The sequence below is a fragment of the Myxine glutinosa genome, chromosome 8 (assembly GCF_964187855.1).
Source record: "Myxine glutinosa chromosome 8, kmMyxGlut1.1, whole genome shotgun sequence".
In the NCBI taxonomy this organism is placed as follows: Eukaryota; Metazoa; Chordata; class Myxini; order Myxiniformes; family Myxinidae; genus Myxine; species Myxine glutinosa.
The window spans coordinates 36,851,294-36,868,561 of NC_136268.1; the positions used below are offsets into that span (position 1 = coordinate 36,851,294).

At 44.7% G+C, this 17,268-nt stretch overlaps 1 protein-coding gene across 2 annotated transcripts in view; it reads left to right on the forward strand.

Annotated features, from left to right (window-relative positions):
- TRAPPC11 (trafficking protein particle complex subunit 11) overlaps positions 1 to 17,268 on the forward strand; it is a 273,835-nt gene that overhangs the window by 37,847 nt on the left and 218,720 nt on the right. For both annotated transcript variants that reach the window (XM_078783191.1, XM_078783192.1), the window contains exons 4-6: positions 14,614 to 14,684; positions 14,818 to 14,932; positions 15,981 to 16,080. In XM_078783191.1, coding sequence (XP_078639317.1) covers positions 14,614 to 14,684; positions 14,818 to 14,932; positions 15,981 to 16,080 — 286 coding nt within the window. The remainder of the gene's footprint in view (positions 1 to 14,613; positions 14,685 to 14,817; positions 14,933 to 15,980; positions 16,081 to 17,268) is intronic.

The following is a 17,268-nucleotide window of genomic DNA, read 5'->3' on the forward strand; positions in this document are numbered from 1 at the left end:
ATTAATGAAAGATCTCGCGAGATCACGGCAAGGTCACGTCTTTTCGAAGCTGCTCCATGCGCTCACGCTCTCGAAGCTAAGTGATCTATCACAATCGTGTTTTTGTCGAGACTGTATCTATCTTTCGGTGTGTACCTATAGCGTATCTTTTGGAAAATTTTCGGTGCTAATTTTTCGTACATGTACACACAATCGTCGGTTAATGGTATCGAGTATTCTGCGGCCTAGTACTCGTAGGCTTAGACTACCGTACCGTCTCCGACCTTGTGGTTTTTTCTCTCAGCGATTCGTCGAATGCGCTGAAATTATTTTCGTTCTCTGTTTCATACCAGTCGTTCACCCCGTACCTCCTTGTTTAATATCTGTACTCACAAAAAAAAAAAAAAAAAACCCCCAAAAAAATATTTCCTGCCCAGGTCTTATTCGTTTATTTGTTGTTCTTTTTGTTCGTTCGTTCTTCGTTCGCGATCACGCGGCTAGAAATGTATAATCTCTCCCCTGAACAACTATTTTCTCTCATATATTATAACACCCTTTTCTTCTTTTCCTACAAAAGGATGCTTTCGTCTTGCTCACCAAATCTATTCATTCCAAAAAATATATATAATACCATCTCTTACAGTTCCTCCTTTCTACATTCCCTAAACTATCCAGAACTCCACCCCTCCTCCAGTGTCCTCAAACGTATTTTTGACTCGAAGGTCTCAAACTCATTTTGCAAAAAATGTTCGTTTCCCATGAATCGTACACTTTTCAAAATCCAATCTCACCCCTCCCCTCCAAATGCTCCCCATCACCCATCCCTTTCAAATCTCCCCCCTTGCCCCTTCCCTCCCCTCCCTCCTAAACTCCCCCCACACCCCTCCCCTCCGAGACTCTCCCTCGCTCCTCCCCTCCTAGACTCCCCTCTCACCCCTCCTCCTCAAAGCATCCTCCCTGCTTCTTCCCCCTTCCAACTTTCACCTTCATCCCCCCAAACCTTCTGCCTCGCTCTTCCCCCTCCTCAAATAACACCTCACTGTGCCTCACCCAATCTCCATCAAACCTTTTGTCCGCCCCATTCTTCCCTTTCTCCAAGCTATTCTGAAATCTCTGAAATCTCTGACACACCTTCAACAGCTCTCCCTACCTCTTCCTCCTCTTCCACATCTTACCCTACCCCTCCCCCCCCTGTTCTGGACCCGATGCTCCCCCTTCCACTTCATTAACGGTATGGACCTCAAACATCCGGGGCCTTCGCTCAAACTTGACTGACCTCTCCATACAGGTTGCTTCTGACAAACCAGATGTGATCTGCTTAACAGAAACTTTCCTCCTTCATGATGTCTCTGATGCCTTGGTATCTCTCCCAGGTTACTCCCTCCTCCGGTATGATAGACCTGAGCCTCGTCCTGGAGGTGGGGTTGCTATCTTTATAAAAAACTCTCTTCCTCACTCGCCCTCCACTGCCCTCTCTCCACCTCACCCCCAGGAATACCTTTGGCTACGGCTTCCCCTTCGCTCCCACCTTTTGTTCATATGTGTGTTGTACCGTCCACCAAACAGCGATGACTCCATCTACATCTCACTGTCTGATAATATGGACCAACTTCTATCTACCCATCCCAACTCTCTCTTCCTCATATGTGGTGATTTCAATTGTCACCATGCCAGTTGGCTGGGGGTGGGTACCTCTCTCACCAGCCATGGCTCTTCAGCAAAGGACTTCTGCGACTCACTGGGACTGACACAATCTGTCAATTTCCCGACCCGGATCTCAGTCAACGGAGCATCTTCTCTTCTGGATTTGGTTATGACAAACTTCCCTGAAAATGTCTGCTGCTCTTCTTCTGCTCCAATCGGCTCATCTGATCATGTGCTTGTCAAAGTGGACATCTCTCTGACCATTCTCAGAGAGCCTCCTCAGCGTCCACGAGTCTGGCATTTCACTCAGGCCAACTGGCACGGTCTTCAAGCAGCCATCAATCATCTGGACTGGTCTCCCATCTCTACCGCCTCTGACATCAACTCATCCTGGGAATTCTTTCAAAGTAAATTGCTCTCTCTCATGCACAGATTTATACCATCTCGTCTTCAGTTGTCATACCCTTCCTCCCGTCCATGGTGCACGGAATCTTGTGGTGAGGCTGTTGCCCTGAAACAACTTGCTTTCGTCTCCTGGAAAGCAAATCCAACGGAAGGAAATCTCATTTCCTTTCACAAAGCCCGAAACAAGTGTGTGTCCACCCTCAGGAGAGCCAGGAAACAATATCTCACCATTCTCAAGACCAAACTCTCTTATCTGTCTCCCTCTTCCAAATCCTGGTGGCATCTGGTCAAATCTGTTTCTGGTGTTTGTTCCCCCTCCATCCCCTCCCTCACCTCAAACGGCTTAACGGCTGACTCCGCACGTGAAAAAGCTGAATGCCTCAACTCTGTGTTTGCCTCTAAATCTTGTGTCCCAAACCCATCCCTCTCTGTACCCACCGTACCCAGTCGTACCCAGCTGCTCCTGGACTCTGTGTCCTTTCCTCCTGACAAGGTGGAAAAGTTTCTGTCAACCCTCGACTCTGATTCTGCAACTGGTCCTGACGGCATCAGCCCACGGGTCCTAAAATCATGTTCTTCTGCTCTTTCACTCCCTCTTTCTGTTCTCTTCACCCTCTCTTTTGCTCAAGGTCATCTGCCATCTGCTTGGAAATCAGCCAACATCACCGGTTTGCACAAAAAAGGTGCAAAAACAGATACCAGCAACTACAGACCAATCAGCCTTCTCCCAATTATCAGCAAAGTCATGGAATCCATCATTGCTTCAGATATTAAATCTTTCCTCTTCTCCAATGGCTTGATCTCTGATCATCAATTTGGTTTCAGACCTGGTCACTCTACTCTGGACATGCTGCTTCTGCTTTCTCAACAATGGATGGAGGTCCTCAACGCCAAACAGGAAATTAGAGCTGTCTCCCTTGACATTTCACGTGCCTTCGATACGGTCTGGCACCCTGCTCTGCTCACCAAACTCTCCTCCTTTGGTATCCATGGAAATCTCCACGCATGGCTGGCGGACTTCCTCTCTGGTCGTAGTCAACGTGTGGCCCTGAATGGGTTTCTCTCATCTCCTCTTCCTGTTCAGGCTGGAGTTCCCCAAGGTAGTGTTCTGGGCCCTGTGCTTTTTCTGGTCTTCATCAATGATCGCTCTGACTCTCTTGAAAATCCTCTCTATCTCTTTGCTGACGACTCTTCTCTCTGTCGCTCCATTCCTCATCCCTCAGATCGGCAGTCTGCAGCCTCCTCACTCTCTGCAGACCTGGACAAAATCACAGACTAGTCAAACAAGTGGAACATGTCTTTCAATCCTGACAAATCTCACACTCTTACAATGTCTCTCCGAAAGGACCGACTGACAACCCTCCCATCTACTTTCTCAACAATCCTCTCCAAGAAGTTCTGTCGCTCAAGCTTTTGGGTCTCACTATCTGCCATGATCTTTCTTGGGAAAACCACATTTCCAAGCTGGCCTCCAAAGCCAGTCGCCGACTGGGCATCCTCCGTCGTGCGAAGTCCTTCCTTGGCACACCTGAGCTCCTCCCCACATACAAGGCTTTCATCCGCAGCTCAATGGAATACTGTTACCCCCTCTGGGCTGGTGCTCCTGCCTCACACCTTGCTCGGCTTCACGCTGTTGAGGCCAAAGCTTTCAGAATCATTGGAATCTCCTGCGATGTAGTCAACACCGAGGGCCTTTCACTCACTCACCGCAGGCAGGTTGGTGGTCTTTCTGTCTTCTACCGACTCCTCTCCGGCCTTGTTCCCCCAGCTCTCTCTGTGCTCTGTCCCCCCAATATTCCTTCAGGTCGCACAAGATCTGCCTGCAACCCTCTTATGGTTAAACTGCCAAAGTCTAGGCTCTCTGCTCACCTTCACTCTTTCATTCCCCTTTTCTCCCGCCTCTGGAACAAACTCCCCCACTCCCTTCAATCCCACTCCTCCCTCCAGGTCTTTAAAACAGCTGTTCACCACCATCTCTTATCTTCCCCCATCGAAAACCTTGATCTTTTCTACCCCCGGTAATTCACCCCAGAGTCCTTGCAGTGTTCATATGTTTTATTCCTCTCCCACCTCCCCCCAAGTCCTCCCGATGTCCCTGCTCTCAAATGTTGTGTTTGTGTCCTTCCCCCTCTTCCCCCTTCCCCCTCTCTTTTGTGTCCTTCCCCCTCTCTTTTGTGTCCTTCCCCCTCTCTCCCCATCTTGTCTGCCGCTCCCCTTGTTTTTTGTGTTTTATGTGTCGGTTTGTCTTTTTGTGTGATTAATGTTCGCTCTTTCACGAGCCTCGATCTTGTATACAAAAAAAAAAAAAAAAAAAAAAATTTCTTTCTTTTCTTTCTCATTTGGCCAATATCTCAGGCACCTTTTGAGCTGGGAAGCTAATATTTGGACATGACAGTGACCAAGTGATGTGGCTATCAAGGATATTTTTGATTTATTGATTGATCATTTAATCGATTAATTATTTATTGATTAATTGATTAATTATTGATTAATCAATTGTTTATTTAATTTTTTATTAATGACTTATTTAATTAAATTTCTAAAAGATACATCTTCGGATGAAGCACTTGTGGTTTAGTTATGCTATTAGCCAATTGGTTAAGAAAATATCTTGTGATAATCTTTTATTGATTTTAATTTTACAATTAATCAATCAATTAGCGTACACCTCTCCCTCCCAATGCAGCCTCTATGAGGTGCACTGCGGTATTGCCGGGCGCCGGAGGTGCCCCGGCAATGCCGCGCTGTAGAATATTTAATTATTTGGCATGGGGGCGGTGTACTTTGAATGTATCTGTACTTGTTTCCCTCTTTGATTTGTCACTCTGGGCGTCCAATTTTTCTGTCAATTTACCCAATTCTTCTCCCATATACGCCCGGAGTTGCATCATAAAAAGGCCCATATCTATTGGCGCTGCGGGCTCGGCTGCCGCGGCCATGTGCGAGGCGCCGCCATTTTCCTCGCCTGACGCCCTTACTGCTGCACCGTCCTCAATGCTCTCCTCTTCTTCCCATTCTTCCCTGGGGTCCTGGGTTATTTCTAATTCCTCTACCTCCTCATCTTCTACCCCCACCGGCATCCGACCGTCTTGGCTATCCATGGCACGATGTTAATTTGGATGTTGCTAAATTTCGGCCGCTCGTAATTTGGAGTGCGTTAGGCGCATTTCAGGTCTGAATCTCGCTCCTGACATCAATTGTTGCGGATCTCACCGTCGGCCCTTTTTCCCCTTACCAAGGCGGGATTAATCCCCTTGTCTGCGACTGACCAACGTGAGTCCTGAAGCTGCCCAGCTCCCTCCAGAGAGGCAGGTGAGCAACCTCGTTCGAGACCGCGGACAAGATGTTATTTTGCCGAGCGGATGGCAGCCCGCGGCTCGAACCGTTAGCAAGTACTAAACCCGATTCTGAACGTTGGCCAAAATCGTGCCACAGGTACTCAATGGGGAAATCACAAAGACGATCGGATGTTAGGAAACCAGAAGGTAAGGAAGAACAAATATAATTTATTACTAATATTTACAAGACCAAAGAAACCAAGGAAGAAGGAAAAATATGAAAATAATTTACAGAAGAGGAAGACACAGTGCAAATATTAACTTATCTATCCAGGCTTAACTTATACCCAGGACAACACGGACAAACAGACGACAGTCAGACTTACACGGGGATGATGACAGGAATGGCAGGAGGTGGATGGCTGGACGCCGGACGGATGAGGAGGTGGGACCACAGGGCTGGAAGGTTCAGCTGGACGCAGGAGAACGGCGGGCCGGGAGTGAGCAGCCGCCGACTCTCCACACTTCTGTTCGCACGGCGGCGTTGCTTCGCGGCCGTGGGTCGAACCGCCGTTAAAGCTCAACTCCACCCAGCTGCGGTGGACTCAGCTGCGGTTGGTTCAGCTGCGGTGGACTCCTTACTCATCTGCTGTGGGGGGCTTCCTCGGTCCTCTGCTCCAACTGGACTCAACTGGGCTCCGGTGGACTGCCTCAGGTGAACTCTTACGCGCATCTCTCTTCAATAGACTTGCGCGGGCGCTTTTATAATGCGCTTCGAGATCAATGCGCGCCCCGCCCGTGATGGTATCTCACCAGCCCTGATTGGCTGGTGGGGGCTCGCTGGCTCCACCTTCTGATGACGAGGGGTGGGCTATGCCCTTGTTCGTGGGCTTGACCGTGTGTTCAATGGAGGGCGAATGCAGTTGGCAATGCGAATGGCAATGATGCAGTTGGAAATGGAGGTTTTGGCAATAAATGCAGTTGGAAAGGGAGGCTTTGAGGGAATTTGAAAGAAAGGGGATCTATCTTATTTCAATTTGGTGCAATGCAGAGTCAACTAATGGGAAACAGAGCCTTATACTAACATAGAATAAGAAATAACTATTTAGAAGGGTATATGATTCTCTACGTGCATGCGATGGATTAACTAAGGGGATGACCTTTGACCTTTACACACAAAACGGAGGTATTTACAAGGAATCATTACACGAGGGGGGCATATTTACAACAAAGGATTCTCAAATCCGTTACTATATATATATACATATATATATATATATATATATATATATATATATATATATATAAGGGTGCACTAAAAACCGAATGTATCATGATTTTATGTCTTCGGGTCTGGTTTTGTTTGATCCCATGAGAAAACACTTGGTAAATTTTCAGTGATCAAATCATATTTAGAGGTTGCTCATGGCCTCTAAAGTTTCTCCACTGGTGTGGTCAACCCAACACGCGAGGTCTAACTCACTCGGCCACCGCGCTCCCTAATAATAATAACTGTAATAATAATAGGGTACGTTTTTCTTTTTCTTTTTCATCTTAACCCATTAAAGCCCACTGGCAACGATTTATGTTCATTATTTTTGAAGTTTATGAATTATTAATGATCAGATTATATTTGTTTATGTTGCAGTTTCTTATGTATTATGTACGGACATAATAATGTAATTATAATATTATTATAGAATTGTATGTAATTATACAATTTTGTATTGTATTCTCACCGCAACAAGCCATGTTGCGTTGAGCAACCCCTAAATATTATACGATTTGCATAAAATTTTACGTGTGTGATTTATACAATAAATGGAACTACAATAAATGGATTTATACAATAAATGGAACTACCCGGCTAAAATCATTTGAATGATTTTACGTAACATTGTTTTCAGAAACTTGTGTTTCAAAACATTGCCTACTTCTTTGACAAGATGGCTTTGGTTGACACTGGAAAGTTTTCACGATGAAGTTTCACAACTCTCAACACAAATTGCTTCTGCTCTTCATTCTTGGTCAGAGTGTCATGGAAAGTTTGGATGAGAGCAACACCTCCCTCAGCACAGTCATTGATAACCTTCATGCTGCGTATCTTCTTCTCAAGCTCTTGATATGAGTTGTCTGTCTTCCAGAGGTGTGGCTCCTTTTCCAGAAAACTCAGTGATACTTCTTTGTCAGACTCTGAGATGACAACACCAAATAATTCAAAGAGATCGACTTGTGATGTAGGTGTCCACTGAGTCAGAAAGCCTGAAGGCTTTAGCATCTATCCCATGAAGATTGTTTGGCTTTGGAGCCCGCTTGAAGTTCTTCACCATCTTTGCCTTTTGTCTCGTCATCCACCCGGCTATCAAAAAGAGCTAATGCAGCAAGGTGTTCTGACAAATACCAGAGGTGTCTAGTGAATGCGTTGACAGCAGTTTCACGGACAACCATATCTGGGTAAGAATCAAGGGTTGAAAGAAGAAGCAAATCATTGAGAGTTTCCCATCCCAGTGTTGTAGGAGTGGGCTATTACATGAGAAATTTGCCTTTTCTTCAGTGGCCATTATTTCCCTTTCACGAATTTGAGCACGACGAATTCCACTGTGTGACAGAGAAATGTCTTCAATGGTATGACCAAGAGATTGTGCAAAAGCACTGGCCACAAACATAGCACGCCGATCTGAGAGATTTACTCTGTCCAGAGTTGCCACTATTGCTGGAGTGATCACCTTGATGCGAGGCTTTTTCGCCTGTTTGGCAGAAGATGGACTTTGGAGTTTGAATTCATTGTCCCCTGAATCTGAGCTTTCAATCTCACTCATCATCATCATCAACCATAGCCGATGTTGATGGAACAGATTGCATTGCTGTTAGAGTCTCAGCAGCATGTGTCTTCTTTCTTTTATCTTCATTCTCAAGCCTGATACGCTTTCTGTTCTCCCTCACTGCCAGAGTGTTGTCCACAGATCCCATACGTGAACTTGAGGGATGGCATGATAAGGAATGCTTTGTCTTCTTCATTCGTCATTTTATCAAGCGCATCATTTAGTATATATATAAAAAAATAACCACATTTAGAGGCCATTTTTCCCCGCAAAGCGGGGGTTGGCCTTTTTCGGGAGCCGTGGTTGTTGTTGTTTTTTGGTCCCCTTTTTGAAGCAATGTTTTACGGCCGATGCCCTTCCTGACGCCAACCCTTTTTGCCGCCTTTAACGACAAACAGGGAATTACCAGTGAACTGGTACTCAATTAGCCGACCTCGGAAGGATGACAGGCTGAGTCAACCCCCCTGGCGTTAATTCAGCGATCGACCGGGATTCGAACCCAGGATCCTAGGATCCTAAGCCGGCACCCTAGCCACTAGCCCAACACTAGGGTTCAAGCGCATCATTTAGTGAGATATCGAAAAGGGATTGAAGATCATCTTTGAACATCTGCTCCTTCACTCTATAGTTTTCGAATGTCTTGGTTCTATTTTTCTTTACCAGTTTGTAGGCATCGTACAACTTCAAAAGTTGGCGCTCACAGGAATCTACTCTCTGCACTGGAATTCGTGCTTTCTCCCAGTATGCACACACAGTTTGTACACTAAGTTTGACACTTTCACGAACTGTATGGTGTTCTTGTATGTGATGGTACACCATTTTCTGCAATGTGTGTCCTTTGGTTGGTAGTCCCCCACATATTATTTCCTTTTCAGACTTGCCCAGCAACCAAACTGTGGAAGAGCTGCGAGTTTCTGCCATCTGAAAAAAACAGGATAAATTAAAAATGTTATTTTTTTAGCAACCTCTAAATAAGTTCCAATTGACCTCATATTTGCTTCATATGATCTTTATAAACATAGGAACAAGGGCAGCCTTGTGGAGCATGGATTTTTAATAGTATTAAATATTACATACATCTGTGGACCACCCTAATCTAGGTCCTATGAGATTTGCACCATTTCGTCTGACACATTCCTACAATTTTGGACGGTAATTATTCATGAAGTTCTCCAACATGGCCACGTCAATATCGTTGATTTTGAGTCTGATGCTTTTCTTAAGTTCATGAAGAGTTTGTGGACAGTTAACATACACTTTGTCCTTTAGATATGACCACAATAAATAATCACATGCAGTCAAATTGGGTGACCTTGCTGGCCATGGAATATCACCGTTTCTGGAAATGACATGCTTTGGAAAGAGCGCCCTTACAGTAGTCATGGACACTGGCGGTGTGGGAGGTTGCACCATCTTTCTGAAACCACGTCTTTGGGCTCACTTCTGCAAATCTGTTGAATTCTCTGGAGAGGAAGTTAGAAACCATATCGGTGTATCGAGCTGCAGTAACAGTGACGGCATTTCTGTTATCGTTCTCAAAGAAGAAGGCCCTATGATGCTGGACAACAAAAGTGCACACCACACTGTGACTTTGGGACTGTGTAACGGTTTTGTGTGCATTTCTCTTGGGTTTTCGGCTGCCCAAAAAGAAGTATTTTGATTGTTGGCACAGCCACACAGATGAAAATGTGTTTTCTCAGACATGAACAAATTGCTAGCAATGTTTTGGTTTTCATTTCCATCCATAAATGAAAGCATCCCCTCACAAAAATTATTGCGGGCAATCTCATCATCTTGGCTTAATTCCTGGACAGTTTGAATTTTATAGGGATAAAAGTTTGGAGTTGGAATTGATGTTGAACATTGAAATGGAGTTTGAATTGACGTTGTGCAGCAGTTGCACGATCATTATTCTTGTAAAAAGCTTTGATAGCGAAAGCGCGTTCTTCACCTGACCAGTTCCACATGGTCACTCAAGTGTTCTGCCTGCAAAAAATAAAACTAAATCAATAAAAATAATGAAAATGTATGTTATGTACTTCAATATCATGAATGAATTTATTTTGAAATACAATTTTTTATTTCCTTCACGCAAGTTATATATACGGTAAACCCTCAAATATCATGAGTTTTCACCAATTGTGGGCAACCTCTTTATGCACTGATTTAGTTATCATGGGGTTCAATTTCACCCAATCGCGGTTTTTGAGCTGAGTTATGACAGTTATCTCTCACCACGAGCATTTGTTGTTTTTTGCCCACTGTTGATAATGGCGGTGAAGTGTAAAACGATCGACAAAAGTTATTGTCATTATATTTCTTCACTGGTTTAGGAGCTGCAGAACAATTTTTAAAATAAACATGTCGACAGATTACAAAGGGAAATTATTTTAGAGATTACCCTAATAGGGGAGGGATGGTGTGCTCTTTTGGGTTGGCAGGATGTTCTCGACTCTAAATGATATTTGGACATGACAGTGACCAAGTGGTTTGGCTATAAAGGGTATTTTTGGTTTATTGATCAATCAATTAATCGATTCATTATTTAATTTTTCGATTAAATAATTAAGTTTTAAAAGGTTGCAGATCCGGATGAAACTATGGTGATTTCGATATCTATTAACCAATTAATTAAGAAATTCATTATTTTATGATTATTTATTTATTTTAATTTATTGGGGGAGAGGAGAGGGAATAAACCAATTGGAGGAGAGGCAATAAGGTGAACATAAAAGTAATGATATGAATTGGCTAGTTCAAACCAATTCAAGAAGGATGTGAGGAGAGTAAGAAGGTGGCATGAGCTAATTAGCCAGTATGAACCGGTTCAAGGAGAAGGAAGGAAAGCACGAAAGAAAATAAAACGTTATACAAGAGCACAAATGTGAACACTGGCAAAATCCGGTAATGGGCTGATTGGAAAATCAATATTTAAAGCACTTTAAAAAGATAAACAGCACGTTTGGGGAAACATTTAATGCGCTATTAAAAAATTAACTTGCCACACCTTATCCATGTCACTCTCCTCACGGTCATCGAACGAACTGACTTGTCACACGGTCATGGATTGCTTAACCCCAATCTAGGGCTATTCAAAAATTATATGACGCTTTTCACCCCTCAGCCCAAATTGGGCTAAGGGGTTTTGTCGTCACGGGCATCGTCCGGGCATCCGGGCATCCGTCAACTTTTGGTTTCCATCGATTTCAAGGAGAACGGCTTGCCCGATTAAATCCATTTTTGCAGTGTGTGTTGGGGTTGAGTAGAGGAAGGTTCCTTTCGAAAATGGGCGCGCTGCGATTTTCAATATGGCCGCCACGGCAGCCATCTTGAAATTGGTTTCTGTCAATTTCAAGCAGAATGGCTTGTCCGATTAAATTCATTTTTGCAGTGTGTGTTGGGGTTGGGTAGAGGAAGGTTCCTTTCGAAAATGGGCGCGCTGCGATTTTTTTTTTGTGACATAACACTTCATTATGCAATGTAAAGTAACGCTTGATTATCATGCGTTCTGACGGGTTTGATTAAATCTTACTGTTATTCGACATTTGATTAGATTTTTTGTGGTCCCTCATCATGCATAACACTCGACCCAAACAAAGCCAATGGAAATCTGACGCAACAAACCCGGGCAGTGTATAATCAGCAGAGGCCTACAGTCCTAATATGTTAGGCCCACCATAATACCAAGATAGCGGCCATATCATTTTGTCTCGGTGCTATGGTGGGTGGAGTCAAGTGACAGATGTGGGTATGGTCTGGAAGCAATCCGACTAATGACTGCACATTTCAAAAATCAACCCCCCCACAAGAACCCCAAAACAAAAACAGCAACACGAAGATCTTGTAGACCCGCAACATGTCGCAGGTAAAAAGAAACACTATGGATAGGGGAAAGACCATCAATCTAATACATACGCAATGCATATTGTTATGAATTTTGGGGTAGAGTGATTTATAGATCAGGTAGATCTGTGTAGGTATCATGCTTTGAATGTCGTGAAGAAGAAGAACCATCTCAATTTACATAAGCAGGGACCTGTCTAGTCCAGATGTCGGATCAAGTTTGTATATTTGTGGTCATATGAGGATGGCCTTGTGATAACTAGAGTAGGGATTATGCTAATTCCCCTGTTTGTGAGACCTGTGATCTATCCTTTGTCCCGTATGGCAACGCACTAGACACGTAGAGTAGTTAGGCCCATTAGCACACACACTAATTAAATCCCCCCCCACAATAATAATGGAAACCTCACCGGAAGCCAGTTCGGGGCACTGCCGGTAGAACTGCAGCCAGCTACATCACCAACTTGGAAGGACTGGTGGGACTGGTGGGGCAAGAACCTCTCACTCACTCACCGCAGGCAGGTTGGTGGTCTTTCCGTCTTCTACCGACTCCTCTCTGGCCTTGCCCCCCCAGCTCTCTGGGCTCTGTCCCACAAATATTCCTACAGGTCGCACAAGATCTGCCTGCAACCCTCTTATGGTCAAACTGCCAAAATCAAGACTCTCTGCTCACCTTCACTCCTTCATTCCTCTTTTCTCCCGCCTCTGGAACAAACTCCCTCACTCTCTTCAATCCCACTCCACCCTCCAGGTCTTTAAAACAGCTGTTCACCACCATCTCTTATCTTCCCCCATCCAAAACCTTAATCTTTTCTACCCCCGCTAATTCCACCCCAATCCACTTTTTTGAAATACCAACTTCTGTCCTGGAAGTCCTTGGTGTCCTTGTGTTTTATACTTCTCCCTCCCCCACCCCCCTTCCCACGCCTCCTCCCCCCAAGCCCTCTCCCTTCCACACATCTCCCTGCTCTCAAATGTTGTGTTTGTGTGCTTCCCCTTCTCTCCCCCATCTTGTCTTCCGCTCCCTCTTTTTATATATTTTGTTTGTCTGGTTGATTTGTTTGTGAAGTATATGTTAGCTCTTTCACGAGCCTAGATTCAGCATACAAAAAAAAAAAAAAAAAAAACTTGCATAGCAACACATCGCTTCAGGCAGGCCGAGAGCCACGCCCAGAAGGACTCATGATTGGTCAAGGTAGGGGCAAGAAGCTGGCCACTGATTGGTGTAAGGAAGACACGAGGCAGGACGAAGGCCGCCGATTGGCAGAGTAAGGAAGGACTGGTGGGGCAAGAACCTTCCCGTAGATTGGTGGAGGGAAGGCTGAGAGGGAAGCAGAGGACTGATTGGCAGGACACGCCGATGATGGCGAAGGGTGGCCTGCGGGCATTGGTGGAGAGCTGCACAATGTAGCGGTGGCCTGCGGTGGTTGGTAAAAAGTGCCGGTGACGTCACGAAACGAGCGATAAAAGGACTCGCGAGCCGGCATTTTGTCTTCTCGTGTTGGACCCCTCTCGTTTTGGATCCCTCTTGCCCTGGACTTCCCTTGCGTTCTTGACCCTGGACCCTTGCTTGTTGGGCAACGACAGACGGTGGAGAGACGGTGGAGCACTGACGATTCTCCTCCCCTGCGTTCACGTACGAGCGATGAGCGTACAAGCGAGGCTTGCCGCTGCAGCCTACGCTGGCCTAGCAGCGCGGAATGAGAGGTTTGCGCCAACGACCAGGCGGCCTTCTTCCAGCCAAGAGCGGAGCCACGTCCGTACTGCGTGCTCGAGCCTGACGATCCCTGACACCGCAGCCATTGGAGATAAGCGCACACACACACACACACACACACACACACACACACACACACACACACACACACACACACCCTTTATTTTCATATATCCTCCCTTGTGTGTTTTAGATGTCTGGTGTGGGAGCGCTCCACTTTTGGACATTTATTTAACCGGCGCGTTTCATTGTTCTCGGGTTCAGTTTAATATCCCCTGTTCTTTTTGTACATTTTAAATTCCGTTTTCATTTGATTTAATTTGCAGGGTGAAGACGCCTGCGCCGGCCGTCCAGGTAAATCGGTATTCTTCTTCCTCCTCGCGTGTCATCCGCCATCAATTTGAGTTGAATGCCTCCATAACGCTCGTTTCCATCCGTGGCTCACCCTCGGTCTTAACTGAGAGCAGTCACACGACAATATTTATCGACGTGTATTACGATTCTCTTAACTGAGCAAGTACTTAAGAGATTACTATAGTTGTACTAAAGATGCATTCTTTAACCCTGAGAAGCCAGAAGCACAACAGCATATTAATGCCACAAATATGTGATTTTGGCTTTTGGCTACCAAATCTACAAAGGGAAATTTCCTTAAAATACACTGGTCTACATACATTGCTCTACCCTCCGTAAATCCAGTCTAGGTCAAATTTGAAGTATCCGCAACCAACTAGCTTCTGTCTTTTGTTGTAATAATTTCCTTGCACACTGAATTATCACTTGTCATGCCATCACGGTCATCTTGATATGAAATGTTTTGACCATACGTCTTGTTTCCTTACCGTAAATCCTTTTGGGAATGGAAACATTTCAGTTTATTGATTTCTTGTTCTCACCTCTTTTTATTCTCTTTTATTTTCCGTAGGCAGAGCCTCCAGGGTAGGGGCACCAAGGTAGCAGTGGTACTGATTCAAAAGAAGGCTCCACTTCCACCAGGTAAGGATGAGCCGCAATATCTTAAAACAATTAATTTGCTTTATGTTGTTGTTTACTGTGATATTATTCGCAAAATAATTACAAATGTTATGTAAGGTACCTATCTGCAATTGATTTGTAACACCCACCACAGGAGAGGATTTGGTCGCCTCAGAACGAGCATCTACTCTGTGTGCAGCTTGTGAACTTTCAGCGAAGGCCTTATTTGTCTTGCCACATACAGATCATATCGTTGGGTACATTATTCGGTAAGTTTTTTATTTTATTTATTTATTTATTTATTTATATAACCCTCACTAGAGGAGAGGGTATTGCATTTGGATCCATTTGTCTGTTTGCTTATTTGTTTGTCTGCACAGAACGTGAGTAGGTGTATTAATTACAATTTACAGGTCCCTGGTGCCTGTCTTTTGAGGGCTGAACCATCATTATTTACCAGTGGAGTTCCCATTATCTGGGTTGGTCGAGTTTGCGCATATCTTGCTGAAAATTTAAAGTATAGTCTGTATTTTGCAAGACTACAGATCTTTGCATGGTATGCATTTAAAATGTTCTAGATGGTCTGAAGCTCTTAGGGTACGTTCCAGTAGTACTTAGTGTCAAGGAGTCAAAAGGGTATAATCTCTCATGCATTTTATGTGACATTTATGACCCTTTGCAGGTTATAAAACAAGTGAGTCGGTTGTGATTAAGGAAAAGCAACGTTTGAAATGATGAAATCCCCAGCCCCTAGTCAACTTCCCTATCCCAGCTTCCTTGTTCATTTTCCCTTCCTTCACCTTCCATCCAAACTCCTTCCTCTTTTCTCACCTGCTCCATTTTCTTCCTTCATTTTTTTTTGCCTTTCCCTTCTTCCCTGTGCATCATGTGTAGATGCGTTAATAGTGTGTTATTGAAGTTATTTTCATATTGCTTATAGCACAACTATTTTTGCATTATTATACACTTTAGAAAAAGGATTATTCCATTCAATATCGAGTTGAAATGTGCAAAAAGTTGTTGTGAGTTCTTACATATTGTTGATATTAAAATAATATAGCCTCTTCATTGAACACTTTAATATAATACTCCAGTGTTGGAAATGGTAAGTTTAAGTTTACAATCACCAATGTTAACTTGCATCGGAATCGAGTTTTCCCTTTGGATGATAACGTTATCGGGTGGTTCCATGTTATATTCAACTTGAGTGTGGTTTGACAAATGTGATTATTTTCCCAGTATGGAAACTTTCACAAGCTGAATTCCGTCATTCCTTTCGGTACTTCCAACTAACTTTGTTCTTCTACCCCACAATAGGCTGGAGAATGCCTTCTATGAGCTTTCTCAAGGTTATTACCATGCAGAAGCTCGTAAGGTGAAATCTCACAAGGAGCTGTTGAACCGCACAACCCATCAGGTACACACAACCCATCTGTTTGATTAAAAGCCCAAATATAGTTTTATTGCCCACTGTTAGGAAATTATAGATCAAATTATTATTTCTTACAAGCAAATGTACCCCAACACCAGGTTCTTCCTCCCATCCCTTCCCCTCCCTCAGCCCAAACGAACCTCTGTCTCCTTCCACACCATCCCCTCCAGATTCCCACTCCACCCCTTCTCCTCCTTCCTCCAACCCCCTCTCCCTTTGGACTCCCGTCCCTCCTCGCACCCCACACTCAGACTCCCACCCCACTCCTTCCCCGCGACAGGTGGTGGCTCGTTTTTTACAGGTCATGAATTGGGAGAAAATGTCTGTTTAAAGGTTTTAAAAGAAAATGACAGAAACAACGTCTCATTCGCTTTACATGGAAGATAACATCGCTCCAAGCTCCTAATGAAATGAAATAACATCCTGAATGAAAGTGGATCGCACACAAATATGAAAATGAACAAACATCCTTAGATACGGTTGATACGGTCTGGCACCCCACTCCGCTCACCGAACTCTCCTCCAATGGTATCCATGGAAATCTCCACCCATGCCTTGCTGACTTCCTCTCTGGTCATCGTCAACATGTGGCTCTGAATGGATTTCTCTCATCTCCCCTTCGTGTTCAGGCTGGAGTTCCCCAAGGCAGTGTTCTGGGCCCTGTGCTATTTCTGGTCTTCATCAATGATCTCTCCGACTCTCTGGAAAATTCTCTCTATCTCTTTGCTGATGACTCCACTCTCTGCCGCTCCATTCCTCATCCCTCAGATCGGCAGTCTGCAATCTCCTCGCTCTCTGCAGACCTGGAAAAAATCAGACTGGTCAAACAAGTGGAACATGTCTTTCAATCTTGACAAATCTCACACCCTTACTATGTGTCTCCGAAAAGACCGACTGGACAACCCTCCCATCTACTTTCTGAACAATCCTCTCCACGAAGTTCTGTCACTCAAGCTTTTGGGTCTCACTATCTGCCATGATCTTTCCTGGGAAAACCACATTTCCAAGCTGGCCTCAAAAGCCAGTCGCCGACTGGGCATCCTCCGTCGTGCAAAGTCCTTCCTTGGCACACCTGAGCTCCTCCCCACATACAAGGCTTTCATCCGCAGCTCAATGGAATACTGTTCTCCCCTCTGGGCCGGTGCTCCTGCCTCACACCTAGCTCGGCTTCAC